The following is a 16467-nucleotide window of genomic DNA, read 5'->3' as shown; positions in this document are numbered from 1 at the left end:
AAATGGTACATAAATAGCTCAAGTGTGGAAAACACCCACTCTGCGTACGTATTTTGAAAAAAGGATGAAAGGATCACTTGGCTCTGTGGGTTTCAGTCTGCACAGGACAGTGGGGATGTGGAGCTGGCGAGGGTGCTGACAGGTGCAGCCACAGCACTGTCCACACGGGGTGAGAGCACTCAGGTGCACCTCGTTCTGTATTTCAGAGCAAAACCCGCCTGGATCCCCCAACAGGCAGGCTCTTCCAGGTAATGCACACAGAGGCACATGAACTCTGAAAAAGATTTCTAATGAGCCTCACAAACACTGATCAGAGTGGGAGCCACCCGGGTCCCTGGGAGGAATGCAAATGGGGTGGAGAGCTGACTGATGGCCACAGCCACAGAGTGGTTCCACGCCAACTGCATCTCAGCACTGTCTGGGGCCCTCTGATTGGAGACATACAAGTTCCTAATGCAGCATGCTGAATTCCAATATCTCAATGTCATGCCTGCAGAGTGATGCAGTTACACACTCCACTGCAGAGACAACTTTCACTCAGTTTTACATCAGAGTGTGAACTCAGATGTTTCTAACTAGTCTCCTTAAAAAGGACAGCCAAATATCTGAAATAAACAATTGTACACAAGCATAAGCATTTTACACACTCCTCGGTGAAAAGTGAACATTCCTAAGGGAGCGGCACCTTTAGCAAATGAAACATTTCCCAGAAGAACGGAAAGAGCGCACTAAGTATGGGAGGCTGAGCATCGTCCACGAGAATTAAACCAGACAATGTGAATGAGGACCTGTGCCGGCGGGTGCTGGGGTCCCCCCCCCTCTACCCCGCCACACTTGCTAAAGCCCTCTCTGCACGTGCATCCAGGTATTTCAGGGGCACACCACAGAGAGGACTTGGTTTAAGGCTCCTCCCTTCTTTCAAATCTCTTAGTTCTCACCAATTTAAAACTTTTAAAATACAAATGGAGCACAGTTAGAGATTCAAACAATGAGAAAAAGCTCACAGTTATAACTTAAGTGAGATCTAAGTTGAAAATAGATGGTCAAACTCGAAACTTACATTTCTTCATCAGGACACATTACAGACATTTCACTTGACTGACCCCGTGGCCCCGAGGGCACTTACAGCTGTGGGTCGCGGCTCCTGTAGATCTTCCCATCCTGCCTGCTGAGGTACTGGTCAATCTCATCTTCCACCACGTTGGGAGCACCACAGGCCTTCAACCCCTGAGGGGCTGATGTCTCCATCTCAGACGACGGTCCCGCAAGGTTCGAGGGAAACAGGAACAACAGATCTCCATGCCTGTTCAAACAACAAATGTTAAGTTGAGGCTGTCTTTCTTTCTCCACAACCTGAGCTGCACAGAAGATCAACTCACGCGAAAACCTCTGACGCCTACAAACAGCCAACACCAACCACCCCAACGGACTAGACAGTAAAACTTCCAATTGTAAAGAGAGTCGAATGCTCCTTTCCTGTCTCCCCTGTGCCTGTCCACCTTATCAAGATCAGCAGCAGGCTCTCTGGACTGAAACATAACTTCCTTACCATCAGACTGCAGGATCTACGCTGCACAGGCACAGACACACCTAGTCCCACACAGAAGACGCACAAGCTCAGCAGACGCTGGGGCAGCACAGCCTCTACCCTCCTCCTCCTCCTCTGCTTGGCACCCACTTCCCCTCATTCCTTCCTTGGCCCTCTCTTTAGCTCCCTCATTTACCTCCCTGGGGCATCTTCCTTCCACTTCTTTACATTCACACACATGTCCATAACATGCATGTCACTAATATACAACCCTGAGATGATTAGACACACACTTTCTATATTTGCTGTTCCCACACAATCCCTCCAAAGATGGTCTGCCTCTAGTCAAGGCTCCACGGTGAAGCCACCCTACAGTACGCTTTGCTGCTCCCGCATGACAGGCAAGGCTCTTGAGAGACCTGCCACTACCGTGCCACCAAGAGATGGCACAGTCTCCTGGCCGCAGGGCAGATTTCCCAGAGAGAGTACATTAGACTTCAGGAGTTTTATTTGTTCTTAAAGCTGCTGACGTACTGCTTTCTACAAAGGCTGCCATGATTCACACTGCAAAGGGCAACATTTGATTTTCGATCATTTTCGATATGAACAGCGTCCTTTCCCCATTAGACCCACTGCAGACTTCAGCAGAGCCTGACTGCCCACCTACCACCATGCCTGAGGCCAGTGAACAGTCCCACCTGGGAGCACTGCGGGTCCTGAGACAATCAGTCAGCCAGTCTGGGAGGAAAAGCTGTAGCACCACCACTGGGTAAGTATTTCCTTGCTCTCAAGAGGCACGTGCAGAAAGCAAGACTGGAAGCATAGCCTGGAGCCTCCAACCAACAGAGAGAACAGGTGCCTCAGCCAGGACGGGGAGGCTGGGCTGCAACTCTTCAACGGGTCTGCTCGGCCCTCTTTTTCCTCTCACAATTTAGGGTGATAAGACAGCCAACTTGTAATCAAAGATGTCTATGTCTAACAGCAAATGAGATATTCCTAAACATCCTCCAGGTTCAGGATACTTGGCTCAACTATCCATCAGTTTTAACAAACACACTCTAAAAGGCATTGTGGAGCTCTAAAGAAGGGAACTCCCAAGGGTCCAAAAACCCAGGGCAGCTCAAACAAGACTAGTGAGGGAACTTATGGCCAGCTCACGAGGGGAACCTTGAAGTTGGCTTGTAATCATTCTCTGGGTGACAGAGATGAGGCCTCAAGCCTGCCTGCCCAAAGCGAGTTGCTGAGCCCAAAATGCCACACAGAGCCAGATGTCTGAAGATATCTCAACAGCTGGGAAAAAACCTACCAGTTGACAAAACAGACCAAGGAGAAATCCTATCTGCCTCCATCCACTACGCTGTAGGCAAAACTGTCCGAGAGTCTGAAACCAAAGGCTTGCTCTTGCAAGCATCCAGGGTACACTTAGGGATGCTATTTGGTTCAGGAAACCAAAGACAGAAATTAACTTGAGTGCGGAGCCCACAACGCCCCCTTGTGCTTACAGAAACAAATGCTTCTCAGTAAGTAAGTCAGTCGCTCAGTTGTGCCCAACTCTTTGCGACCCCATGGACTGCAGCCCACCAGGCTCCTCTGTCCATGAGATTTTCCAGGCAAGGATACTGGAGTAGGTTGCCATTTCCTTCAGTAGGAAAGCCAATAACTCCAGATCCTTCAGGGCTCCCTAAGACCAAGTTTGGGCAAATATAAGCTCTCAAGAAAAGGTCACCAAATGTACAAGATAAACGAACCATCAGGACCAAGAGAGGGTGGGAAACAATCAACAGATTTAGATAGCCAAAGACTTCAGGTGTGGAATTCAAAACAAAGGATATATACTTATGAGTGAAATGTCAGCTGGAAATGGAATGAAGAATTGTGAGCAACAAGAGGCTATCTGCAATGACCAGGGGCTCCAAGAGTGGGCAGAGGGGCCACAGACTTAGTAGCTCTTCCCAAATCCCCTGCATAGAACAGGCTAGACAACACCAGCAATAGTGCAACAGGATCCTCACAAACCCTAAATACACTCAGGAGAGGCAGACTCCAGACACCTCAGGACCTGAGAGGGAAGCACCAGGTGTGTGACAGGCCAAGGCAGAACCCCAAGGAACCCAGCAGTCTTCACTGGCAGCCTGGGGGCCAGCGTGAGAGTAGAGCAGGAGTCGGAAAGAAGCCCCTGTGAGCATATGAGCTAACAGCCAGGGCTGAAAGAAATCAAATAGAAAAAAGTAAAAAATGTAATCACTGAAATAATACAGAGACTGAAGGAGAGGTATTATTTAAAGAGATAAAGGGGAAGAATTCTCTACACCTCACCTGCAGATACAGAAAATACATTTTACATCAGGTAGAATTACACACAGCAACTAACAAACCATCAAGTCCACACCTGGACAGATCAAACAGAAACCACAGGACCCCAAGACCAACAGAAGATCTTTAAAGCAGCCAGAGGAGGAAAAAAAGAACCTACAAATGAGTTAGAGAATTAGAACAGCCAGTTGAACTGTGAAAATGGCAACAAAGGCAGTGGAGTGAGCCCCGCACGGAGCTCTGGGTGACCGACTCTTACAGACGTGGTCGGGTAACTCTCGAGCAGGGACAGGACGTGCTTCTCATGCTGCTCAGCAAGCATCACAACTATCACTGAAAAGACGCGCTCTAGGATCACCCAGAAAGACACGCCCTCCAAGTGTGACCGCATGGCAGGTGGACAGCCTTGCCTAAAGGGTACTTCATCCTGCAGCCCCCCTTTCCTGGCATCCAGCCGTCAGAATAGTTCTGAGACACACAGCTGCCACATTCACAGTGCTCGTCCTGTGTAGGGACCAGACAACCATGTGGAGGAGGCGCAAGCCCCCACCCCCAACAGACAAGGGTGGAGGGGCCCAGTGACACTGGGTGACTATTCAGGCACACAGCCGGGGTAGTGGGTGTGAGTCCAAACCTGAGCAACACCCACGAGAAGTGATTCTCAAGATGCGGAAACCCTTTGCGAGCTGGGAGGAAAGTTTGCGAGCTGGGAGGAAAGTCGGCCCTCATCCACTGGCAACGAATATACATAAGACAAGGCTTTACATCATCACAGCAGCAGGCAATGAGCAGGTGCCAAACAGGTATCCGTTGAAGAACAAATAAATTCATGTTAAAATTGCATTTTTTCCCCCTAAGATATACTAATTGTGAGTCTAAAATGGACCACACAGATTGCCAAGACAGCCTATTATTCTGACTGGTAAAAGTCACACAGCCAAGTACCAACAAAGCCCAGCCCAACCCTCACTAGTGGCCACAGCAGCCAGGCTACCTGTAGCCCAAATAGGAGAATTCCCTGCCCGCTACCTAAGGACAGCGAAAGACCTGAAGGGTTCTACTCAATAACCCGTGAGCAGGTGTGCCCACACAGCTCAGACAGGGGTGAGCAAACCTTTTCTTTAAAGGGCCAGACAGTAAAATATTTTTGGCTTTGCAGACCAGACAGCCTCTGTCACAATCACTCAGCCCTGCCCTTGCAGCATGAAGACATATAAACGAATGGACGGACGTGGCTGTGCTCCCATAAAACTAAAAAAACAGAAGAGGTCTCTGCACCCAAGAAATCCTTCTGACATTACCCATCAATTCTAAGGCATTCCAGGGGTCGTGCCAGCAAGAAATACAACACAGACCTACCAAGCAGGTCTCAAGGCAGAACTACACACAGAGTTACATTCAAGGTCCTTCTCTGCATGAAGCAGCTGAGTGTGCAGTTGCACACACACTATAACTCCTCCTCTGTGACGCATATCCCTGAATTCTGCAAGTCAAACAGATCGGCTCGACAGTAACTGTAGATTCGGCATGGCTGCCAAACACCTGGCAAGCAGCATGGTCACCCGCACTCTGGTCCACGTCCAAGACCGTAATCACAGTAGCAGAAGGAAACGGGGGAGAACTTAGTGACTTCAGGCGGGTAACTAGTGCCAGCATGCCCTCCCCACTCCCCACCTTCTCCCCTCGGGCACTCACTTGATCTTCAGCAGGTTGAGGGATTTGTTAGATGATGCTGTTATTTCTCCAGTCTTGTTTCTATTGATGTAAACTGAGAAGCCATTATTTTGGAAGCCAAACTCCTTTGCGACCTAAAACAAGCCCCAAACAACAGAGATTTAATAAAATATTTAAGGGAATTCCCTGATGGTCCAGTGGTTAGGACTCTGAACTTTCAGGGTTAAGGACCTGGGTCCAATACCTGGCTGGGGAACTAAAGCCTCACAAGTCACACAGCACAGCAAATAACATACCAAAATATTTAAGTCTCACTACTCTGACCACATATACACATCAGACATTCCTAGTGAGTTTAGAAACTGCTCCTCCTTAAACAAATACCTCTTGTTATTTTGCTTTCTTACGAGGAAACTCGAGTCTGGGGCCAAGACATGCAGCTCAACTCTTAGGGTCATCTGAGACAGGGAATTTTGGCACAGAAACAGAAATTATAAAATATAATCCAATGGAAATTCTACAACTGAAATAGAAAATTCACTGGATAGGCTTATCATCAGAAAGGAAATGACAAAAACAAAATTAAAAAAAAAGTCAATTAAAGATGGGTTAATAGAGATTACAATCTACAGATAGAGATTTGAAAGAATGAACAGAGCCTTAGGGAACCTCCGGAGCCATAGCAAATGATCCTCCGGAGAAGAGAATAAGGCTAGGACTGAAAAATATTTGAAGAAAGAATGGCCAAAACCCTCAAATTTGATGAAAAACATACGAGTTAACAAATCCAGGAAGTTCAGCAAAACCAAAATAGGATAAATAAAGAGAAAACTATGTCTGGGCACACTGTCATCACACCGCTAAAAACCAAAGATCAATGGAGAACAGAAGACAATGGAACAACATCTTTAAAGTGCTGAGGCAGGAATAAAAATCTGTCAACTCAGAATTCTCCATCTGGAGACAATACCCTTCAAATACAAGGGCAAAATGAAAACATTCTCAAGTTGACAAGATCCAAGGGCACCTGTTGCTGACAGCCTCCACCACAATAAATGCCAGAGGATGTTCTTCAGGCTGAACACCAGACAGAAACTCAGAAGCAGGGGACACACAAAGGTAAGGACTCCAAATCAAACAACAGGAAATCATCACAGAATCGCCATGAGAATCCTGAGAGAGCAACAGTGCTGGTCAGGAACAGGAGCAGGTATTTTCTTGGCAGTCCAGGGGTTAAGATTCCATGCTCTCAACGCAGAGGGCATGGGTTCAATTCCTGGTCAGGGCCTAAGATCCTGCATGCTGCGCAGTGTGGCCAAAGACAAAGAAACAGACAAGACTAAAGACTTTGACCTTTTTCTGAAACAGCGATAAACTGAAATTAACAAATTGTGGCACTTTATCTGTTCTGCAAAACCATACTGTTTTTCTATAGGCAGAGCACTGCAAGCTATTGCCAAGAATAAGAAAGAAGTCTTGCACCAGGAACATCGTTCTTGTGTGAGTTAGGATAGCACCCCTGGGATGTAAGGCAATCTCTGAAGTGGTGCAGGGTATCGTGTGGGCAGCCCTGTGGGCAGAGGGAAATCCCTATGACCACATGACTGAGATCTGTGCTTTCTATCAGGACAGAGAGCAGCAGTATTTTCAAATACAACAGCCAGCAACATTACTTCACACATGCTGAATCCCACTGTTGGGAGATGCAGAAATATATATACTAGGTTCTATACGGTGCTCCTGTGAAAATAACTCCTTCTGTGAACTCTGAATTCTTTATCTAAAGATACAGAAATCGAACACAAGGCATCAAGCATTAAAAAAAAAAAAAAAAAAACTTAGCAGAGTCTTACAAGAGCACAGTTAAAATCTTAAAAACTGGGACTCTGCTGTCAGTCCAGTGGTTAAGACTCTGCCTTCCAAAGCAGAGGGCACAAGTCCCCAGTAGAAGAACTAAGATCCCACATGCCATACAGCGCAGCCAAGAAAAAAAGCTTAAAAACTTCATTTCACACCTGAGATAATCTTGATGTGTGACTACTGTAATAAAACCAGAAACATGGTACTATGTAAGATGAATACAAATGTTTATAATGGAAAGTAACAAAAAAGAATACATGGCATGATTTCATTTAAGTTGAAAAACAGCCAAAACTAAAATTTAGGGTTTAGGAAGGCATAGAGGTGGTAAAACACAGAAAAGTGGGGAAGCAGCTCCCATCAGGTCAGGAGAGGAGTGACAGGGTGAGGAGGTGGGAAGGCTGACCGACAGTTCCTGGAGGCTGGCACCGCCCCAACCCAGACCTGGGTATTTTCTTCATCATCAGTCTTTTTGACTGTTCACATTTTTCAAGCATCTCTTAGCAGGTACTTTAATTCACAGGTAAAAAAACATGTATAATATTATAAAGAGAAAGGACAGAGTCACTTGCTGCTAAGAGGTCGGTTAAGAAAGGACTGAGGGAAATTTCCTGACAACCCAGCAGTTAGGATTCTGCGTTTTCATGGCTGAGGGTGCACATTTGATCCCTCGTTGGGGAACTAAGATCCCAGAAGCCACAAGGTGCAGCCAAAAAACAAGGACAGAGGTAGGATCTGGGGTGACTCAGTAAGGGCCCTTTCAGGGAAGTGACAGCAGCAGAAGCAAACCCTTGGATCCTGGAGATGAGGAAAGACGATGCCAAGCAAGACAGCCAGAAGAACCTGTCCTGGAGGGGTTTATGGTCTAATGATTCACAGAGAAGGAAAGGATCCAGTAACTCAAGATTCTATGAGAGATTTTCATTGCAAGATGTCTCATTACACTTACAAAACCAATTTCCTTAGAGAGCATAATGCCACATATTAAACCAGGATCAAGGATGTCAAGTGTGGGGATGGGAAGTTGGAGCCAACAAAGTTCAGTGGTTAACATACTTTTCAGGCCAAGTCTGTGAGGCGAAAGGAAGGCCATTTCAAAGCCCACTTACAGGGCACAAATGCACAACCAAATTATTATCAAAAATCAGTACGAGTCCACTTATATGACAAACCTGGAGAGACAGAATGTAGGGTGGTTACCAGAGCTGAAGGGGAGGAGGGGAGAGGAAGTTTGTGTTTAATGGGAACAGAGTTTCAGTGTGGGAAGATGAGGAAATTCTGGAGATGGGTGGTGGTGATGTACAACACTATGAATGTACTTAACGCTACTAAACTATACACTTAAATGTGGTTTGCATGGCAGATTTTATGTTATTCTTATCACAGTTAAAAAAACAAGATACAAATCTACATTTGTTGACATAGAGTCATGTCCATAACCTATTGTAAAGTGAAAAAAGCAGGTTACAAATGATCACAAGGTGAGATGTGAATTTCTCTAGAATGGGTGCATCTTCTGCCTGCAGGGCAGGAGGACTGACATATGGGTCACTGCCTGGACTCATGTAACTTGTCACCCAGATAGCTAAACAACCATGAGCCCTCAACACCGCCATCAAACAATCCATTCAATGATCAATCAAGGACGAAAGAGGGATCTTGGTTGTTGAGCCTTGTCGGTAAGGTGGAGAGCGTCCTAGCACCAGCGCCTGAAACACAGGTGTTGGTGGCTGGCTCACTGGTCTTCCTGACAGGGCAGACAGTGACCCCTTCAGTGAGACATAACATGGTCACGTGAATCAAAAAATGGTTCAGGAAGGTTGGACTCTGAATGTGAGGTCACAGGGAGAGCCTATTATCCAATTAATTTCAGTTGGATTTTCCTCTTTACCAATGCATAATACATGATTAAAATACATTATTTCCAAATCAGTCTTAAAAAAGCACTTTACATATAAATTAAAATGCAGGCATGCCAGTTTTTGTTTCGTGTTTTGTACTAAATTGCTTCAGTCATATCCAACTCTTCGCAACCCTACACACTACAGACCACCAGGCTCCTCATGAGATTCTCCAGGCAAGAGTACCAGAGTAGGTTTGCCAATTCCTTCTCCATTTTTTTCTTTGGTGATCCATAAATGTTTCTCCTTAACCTCAGATATGAAATACAGCAGTAGTAGAGTATGCTCCTATTTTGGTGAAAGTACATTACATGCATACACAGGGATGTATGTGCACATATGCCTGCACATGTGTACACATAAAGACATGCTACACGGCTAGTAAAATTTTGAGTTATTATTATTGCTTCTTTATACTTCCTGTATTGTTCAAGGCTTTTATAATTAATCCATATTATTTGCATAATCAGAGGAAAGGATTTTCACTTGAGGGGAAACATCTCAGCGTAATAAATGTTTGTTTTTGAGTATTCCCAAACAAATTTCTCCTAAGCAATGACTGCTGCGGTGATAATGGCTTCAGAAATTAGGTCAACACTAAACTGTACCTCCCTGACTCCACCCACATCCAGTGACAGCTATTGTGTCCATATTCCCTATGCAAGGCAACAAGTAAATACCCAGAGGGAGCACTAGGATTTCAGGATACTTCTGAGGCAAATAAAAGTCAGAATAATCCCGTATTTTTAGGCTTCTTTTAAATCATTTGAATTTAACCCGTCCAACAACTCTATATTTGATGCCAAGCACGAAAACCTCAAGTTAAAAACAAAACCATATCTCTACATGGTTACTACAGACATAAGAAATTTTCATATAACAAAGACTCAGAAAAGTAAAGAACAACTGTAGGCAGTATTTTTAATCTCACGTTTATCCCCACAACTGTCCAAGCAATAGCCACTTAATGCTTCATCTTTGCTCAGACGATCTCTCAAGAACTCAAGCTTTTAGGGTATCCTAGCACCATCACCAGGAGTGAGCTGACAATGGTCAGCTACTACTAAAAAAGCAAAGAGTAAAATATTAAAATGGAGTAGGAAAAGGCAACCCACTCCATTATTCTTGCCTGGAAAATTCCATGGCAGGCTCTAGTTCATGGGGTCACAAAGAGGTGGACGTGACTGAGCAAGTAAGCACACATGCAGGATATTAAAAAGTCCTTGAAGACACAGAGATTCTCTTTTCTGCTGTCTACTGCACCTGGGTTTTTTTCTTTTATTCTTGTAAATACGGTCACTTAAGCAGCACTGTTGGAACCAGAATAGAAACTACTTTTCAGAAACCAAACTTCTCAGGTAAGTGCTATGACTTCCTTAACAGATCACAGTGTAATCCTCAGCAAATCTCCTTATTCCCTGGACTTCAATTTCCATCTTTGTGAAAACAAAAAGATCAGACTACCTGACACTGAAAATTCCCTCTGGCTTTAACAGTCTGTGACCTTTTTTTTATTTTGCTTATGAAAAGTGACTTTTTAAATCATTATAAAAGTTAATACCTATCTACAACAAATTCAAATAATAAAGAATGTATAAAATAGAGGTTGGCAAATTTTCTCTGTAAAGAGCCAGGCAGTAAATATTTTCAGCTTTCAGGCCATACAATCTGTCACAACTACTCAGCTCTGCCCCTGGAGCTCAAAAGCAGCCAGACAGTACATAAGCCAAAGAGTACGGCTGAGTTCCAATGAAAATAGGCGGCCAGCCATGAACCATGCTTTGTCGACCTCTAGAATGAAGCATCAAGCAAAAGCCACTCTCCTTCCTTTGGCCTCCTCTTCCAGAGCTACCCCTTTTAGGTCTGGCTTATGCTCTTTAAACCACATTCTCACATCACAGATTTGTAAATGGAGCTTAATTTAATTTTTTAAGAAGAAAGTGGGATCATTCTATACATGTTAATAATTCCCCTTTGCTGAAAAACGATTCAAGTTCTTCACTCTCTGATTTTTCACTCACAAATGCTCCTCCTATGAAATCCTTTTACACTGACCTTTGGGCCCTTGGTCCTGCAATGGTAAGCAGTGGTCAGCTGTGACACATCTGATCCTGTATCAGTCCCACCAATCATGACAGAGAAAACCAATGCAAGAGACTAAACTTGGGAGTGGGGAGGAATCAAGAAAATGAGGGAAAGAGAAAAGGTACAGACTAGGAAGGGAACAACAGTGGAGGATGAAGAAAGGTCAATACCCAGCCATAGGTACCTTTTTCAAAAATGTTGCAGCCGTTTCTCTCTTTGTTGCCGTGATCCGCTTCACCCCATCTGGGGACTGGACACGTATTATCTATGGTAAATGAAACAAGGTGGTTACTGTGCAGACTTGGAAGGTCCTGACCTATTACTGAAACTAACATCTGCAGTCTCTTGGCATATGAGTCACTGGAACTTAAAGAGTCAAACTTCACCTTTCCCCCTGCGTATTGTAACCCAATGTTTCTAGAAGATGAAGCAGAGGTCTGAGAGTCATCAGCACAGGGGAGGACATCCTAAGAGGGCTGCCCTAATAGTCAACTCGTGTCATTTCACTCAGAAAAATACAGCTTCAATTTTTTTTTAATTTATTTGGCCATGCCACATGGCTTGTGGAATTTTAGTTCCCCAACCAGGGCTTGAACCCACACCCTAAGCAGTGAAAGTGCAAAGTCCCAACCTCTGGACCACCAGGGAATTCCTACAACCTCAACTTTTAACCATTATTTATAAAGAATATATCTGAAAGATCAACATTTTTCTCTTCAGGTTTATACAAATATATTTTTTTTTATCAGCAGGAAAAAAAACAAGAATCATGAACAACTGAGTTGTTTAAAAAAACATTTTTGTTCCCAGATCCATACAGATTACTTTTAAAACATCACAGAATTCCACGTGGAACTCCCTAGCAGACTATCAAGGGTTAGGACCCGCAGTGAAAGCCAAGGGCACAGGTTCGATCCTTGGTTAGAAACCAAGATCCCCCCAAGCCATGAGGCCAAAATAGAAAAAAAACTAAAAATATTAAAGGATTGCAGGAAATCTAATTTGTTATTTACTTTCAATAAAAAGAATAAAAGAAAAGAAATAAGATGTTTAATACCAGGTAAAATTTGTCAGAGTTTTAAATATATGTATTTCATGGCTAGCCATGAAATGGTCGTCAGGTCTGGAAGACAGCTGGACAGAGCAGCACTTTCTAGACTTGATTTTCACCCTGACAGAAGCCCAGTGAAGGTGAGCTGCTATGTCCAGGCCAACCATCTGAGGTCTTGCCTCAATGGGGAGCATGAAAAGGCATGCCCTGCCACCAGCAAGACAGAGGATGTTCCAACCACCTGAGGGATGGGAGGAGCCACGAACAGAACGTGCCAGAAAGTACTCACGTTCTTCCTCTCAGCAACACTGCACTGTATATTGTATTCAAAACAACACTATACAGATGAGAAATGTCATAAGCAACTGTTTTTGAAAGGCTTTCATTGATACAGGACAAAATGCCACAACGGCTTTCGATCTGGTCTATTTTATCAAACAAATTAAGAATAATGTAGGGATTTCCCTGGTGGTTCAGTGGCTAAGACTCTGGGTCCCAATGTAGGGTGCTGGCGTTCGATCCCTGGTCAGGGGACTAGATCCCACATGCCACAACTAAGATTCTGTGCAGCCAAATAAACAAATATTCTTTAAATAATAATTTAGATTTTCCTAAAATTATTCCTACATTTCCTAAAAAATAGCTTGCCTCTGTCTTTCTGTTTTGGTTTTTTCGGTCATACCTCTCAGCATGCAGAACTTTCCCAACCAGGCATCAAACCCCTAACCCCTGCAGGGGAAGCAAGGAGTCCTGTCTCAACTACTGGACTACCAGTGAAGTCCTTTCTCATTTTCTAGTAACGCGCGTGTGTGTGTGTGTGTGTGTGTGTGTATTCAGTTGTGTTGGACTCTGCAACCCCATGAACTGTAACCCACCAGGCTCCTCTGTTTACGGAATTTTTCAGGCAAGAATACCAGAGCGGGTTGCCATTTCCTACTCCAAGGGATCTTCCTGACCCAGAGATCGAATAACTTTTGCTTAACTGAAAAGGTTTCCCCCCCATGTTGTATTCAATTTTAAGATTTTGTTTTGAATAGTCCTTATGAAATCCCAATTGTTAAGAATGTATTTTCTTTATTTTTGCTTCTCAATAACATCTGTTTAACTTTCTCATTCATCTGTGTGTACCACAAACAAAAAGTCTTTTGACTTTTGATTTCTAGTATACTCTAGATTCAAGATCTAGAAAAATGTTTTAATACACAGCCTGAACATGAGGTAACCTCCCACTTATTTGTTTCTGCAACCTGTCTCCAATACTGAGGCAGGTTAAGCAGTAAAGAGCCCTGCTTCTCTTTGAGGGATGTAGTGACTGTGGCTTTGAATGTTCACTTAGGACCAAGAGCATGACACTCTACTCCTTGAGGAGTTAAAGGTCAGGATTACACGTTTCTGGAGAGTTTCAAAGCTTAAGAAGTTATTCTACTTGTTCGTTTACAACAAGACATAGAAGTCAAGATTTCCAAGCTAAGCTCAGTATTTAACTCCGAAAGACAAACATAACTTATACTGAGGGAAGTTATGGCCTGGCCTTTGACACAGGCTATAAAATACACAAGAAAACACAAACCAGGCAACAGAGACACATTAACTTCTTGGTAACCTAGGTCTCCCTATTTATGAGAAAAGTGAGCCCAGAATACTTCTTGGGGGAGTCAAAGAATTAGATAAAAATCAAGTTTTTACACAAAAAATTTTAGAAGACTTCTTCTAAATAAGTAAATAAACTTTTGAAATAAATTTCAGAAGAATGATCTGTTTCAATTCCTCACAATGTGAGAAATTCAGCAAGAGATCCATGCTATCCACTAGAGCTTTGCCTTATACACAGACACAAAAGTGGCTTTCTCTGAAACAACTCACTTATCCACAGGTATTTCAATTCAGTTAAAAATACTACAGTAAAGAGAAAGTTTGGAAGCATATTTGAGTGCTCTTAACCTATTTCTAGGATGAGTTACCAACAATTGGTGGTAAGTCTTATTTTAAAACGAGTTAGTTGCTCATTTCTTTTGGGCCATTTATTCCCTCTGCTCATCTCTAGGCTGGGAAACAGGGAGAAGGAGCCAGGGCCCCTGAATAGAGAGCAGAGCTAGGACTCACTAGAGGAAAAGTCTCAAAGTCCCAGAGCTGGAGGTTCCTGCAGACCTGACCATCCAGAGAGAATGCGTGCTATTTCCAACACCTGGCAAAACTGTTCGAGGCCCTCCCAAGGCCAAGTTCTGAACATGACTTGCCACCCCACACTGCTTTTGCTTCCCCCAGGAAATTCCAAGTGGTCCTTAAAGTTAACCAAAAAATTCTTCTGTTCAGCTGGTCTGTTGGGTTTTTTCCGGCTACACTGACTTCTGAGAGGAACTTTTCTCAAGTTAAGAGACGGCCAGTTTTTTTCTGATTTTCACTTAAAGAAAACAAAAAAAAACAAAAAAAAAAAAACCACAAAAACTTTAAGGGGACGTGTGTTAATCTCTAACTTCGGGTACAAAATGAGATCTAACATCCCTTTACAGACAGGTAGCTGTCAAGGTCTCCTTGCCATCCGCCAGTCCACCGTCTCCCTTCTTCGCAGCTTCCTCTAGCGGAGAGGGGGGTCCCCATTTGTAGAAAACGCTTTTAGTGACCTGTGACAAGGCACTCACTGGGGCAACGGCAGGAGGCAGGAAAGACGGACAGGAGGCAAGGAGGGGTCTTAGCCCCCGGCAACCCGGAGCCCCTCTTCTAGGCGCGCCTGGCGAGACCCCGCGACCAGGAATAGACCGCCCGGCCTCCTACTCCAGTCGGGGACGGGAGGAGCTGAGAGGAGGTCGGGAGCCCAGCCGGCTGGCCGGCCCAGGAGGAGGAGGGCGGGCCGCTGCGCCTCTCCGCAGGCCGCGCCGGCAAATATGCTGCCTCATCCCGGCGCCCTCCCGCCCGGCCGCCCCACTCACGATGCTCTCGGCCATGGTGGCCGCTCCCGTGTCCGGGCTCGGGCCCCGGGCTGCCGCCGCCTGCCGCCCCACGGGCCTCGCAGCCCCGACCCCGGCCTCAGCCCCGGCCCCAGCCTCCCGCCGCCGCCGCCACCGCCGCTCCAGCTTCGCCGCCCGGCCGCCACCGCCGCGACGTCCTGTGCCTCACCCGACGCGCTCCCCCGGCCGCGCGGCCGCGCAACCAGGTTCCGGCCCCGCAATCAGGTTCCGGCCCCACCAACGGCCCGCGCCTGCGCAGGGCGGCCCCGCGCTGGGCTCTGCGTGGAGGGGCGCCCCCTGCTGACCACGCGGTGGAGAGAGGCTGCGCTGCAGTCCAGATGGAAACATCGGAGCGCATCTCATCCACCGACAGAGATCGGTGGGCTCGAACTGGGCGCCTTGCTGGTCACACGGAAATTCTATTCTAAGTGTGTTCGGGAGGTCTTTGGGGAGGTGAGAGTGGAGGAAGCATGCGCTGTGTAACATTGTAGGATTCTTCTAGAAACTGAATGGAGAATAGTGCAGGAGGAGAATCAGAGAGACCCTTGGGGAGACTGAGGCTTTATTTAGTTCAGAGGGCAGAACACAGTGGCCATGAGGGGGCTAGACGCGGGACAAACGTTGACGGAAGAGTTGATAGGGTTGCTCCTATCAAGGGGGAAGGTGTGTAGTTTTTATCCTGCTGACACACATCCTGCTTTCTCACCCTGTCCTGCTCTTCTTGTACAGGACGGCCTCTTTTTTGCTTCTCATACAGTATGCTTCTCATACTGACTGTATCCCTCACCCAGAAGGACAAAACTGCGTCCTGGTGGTGACGTCTCCTGGTGTGGTCACGTCCAAGCATTGACAGACATGCTGTTCTCCTCTACACCGCTTGCCTTTTAATCTCCGTTGTGTGACTGTGAAGGTATTACATTAACGTTTTAAAGTTGTATTAGTAGTTATATTTCTGGGGCTGCCATGACAAAATACCACAGACTGAGTGGCTTAAACTTATTTTCTCACAGTTCTGGAGGCCGGAAGTCGGAGATCAGGCTTGGTGTCTTCTGCGGCCGCTCTCCTTGGCTTGCAGATGGCCGTCTTTGTCCTGTGTCTTCCCTCTGTGCA

General features: G+C 45.5%; 1 protein-coding gene across 1 annotated transcript in view; it reads right to left on the bottom strand.

The window, feature by feature from the left end:
• The window catches only part of NPLOC4 (NPL4 homolog, ubiquitin recognition factor), a 50039-nt gene extending 34557 nt beyond the window's left edge, over positions 1 to 15482 (bottom strand). Inside the window, exons 1-4 of the mRNA XM_061392585.1 lie at positions 15340 to 15482; positions 11546 to 11626; positions 5537 to 5649; positions 1127 to 1303 (exon numbers count right to left, since the gene is read on the bottom strand). Of these exons, the coding sequence (XP_061248569.1) occupies positions 1127 to 1303; positions 5537 to 5649; positions 11546 to 11626; positions 15340 to 15354 (386 nt within the window). The 5' untranslated portion in view covers positions 15355 to 15482. The remainder of the gene's footprint in view (positions 1 to 1126; positions 1304 to 5536; positions 5650 to 11545; positions 11627 to 15339) is intronic.
• Between the last annotated feature and the right edge of the window lie 985 nt (positions 15483 to 16467).

This window comes from Bos javanicus, chromosome 19, assembly GCF_032452875.1.
Source record: "Bos javanicus breed banteng chromosome 19, ARS-OSU_banteng_1.0, whole genome shotgun sequence".
Lineage (NCBI taxonomy): Eukaryota > Metazoa > Chordata > Mammalia > Artiodactyla > Bovidae > Bos > Bos javanicus.
This window is presented reverse-complemented; position numbering and strand designations above follow the sequence as displayed.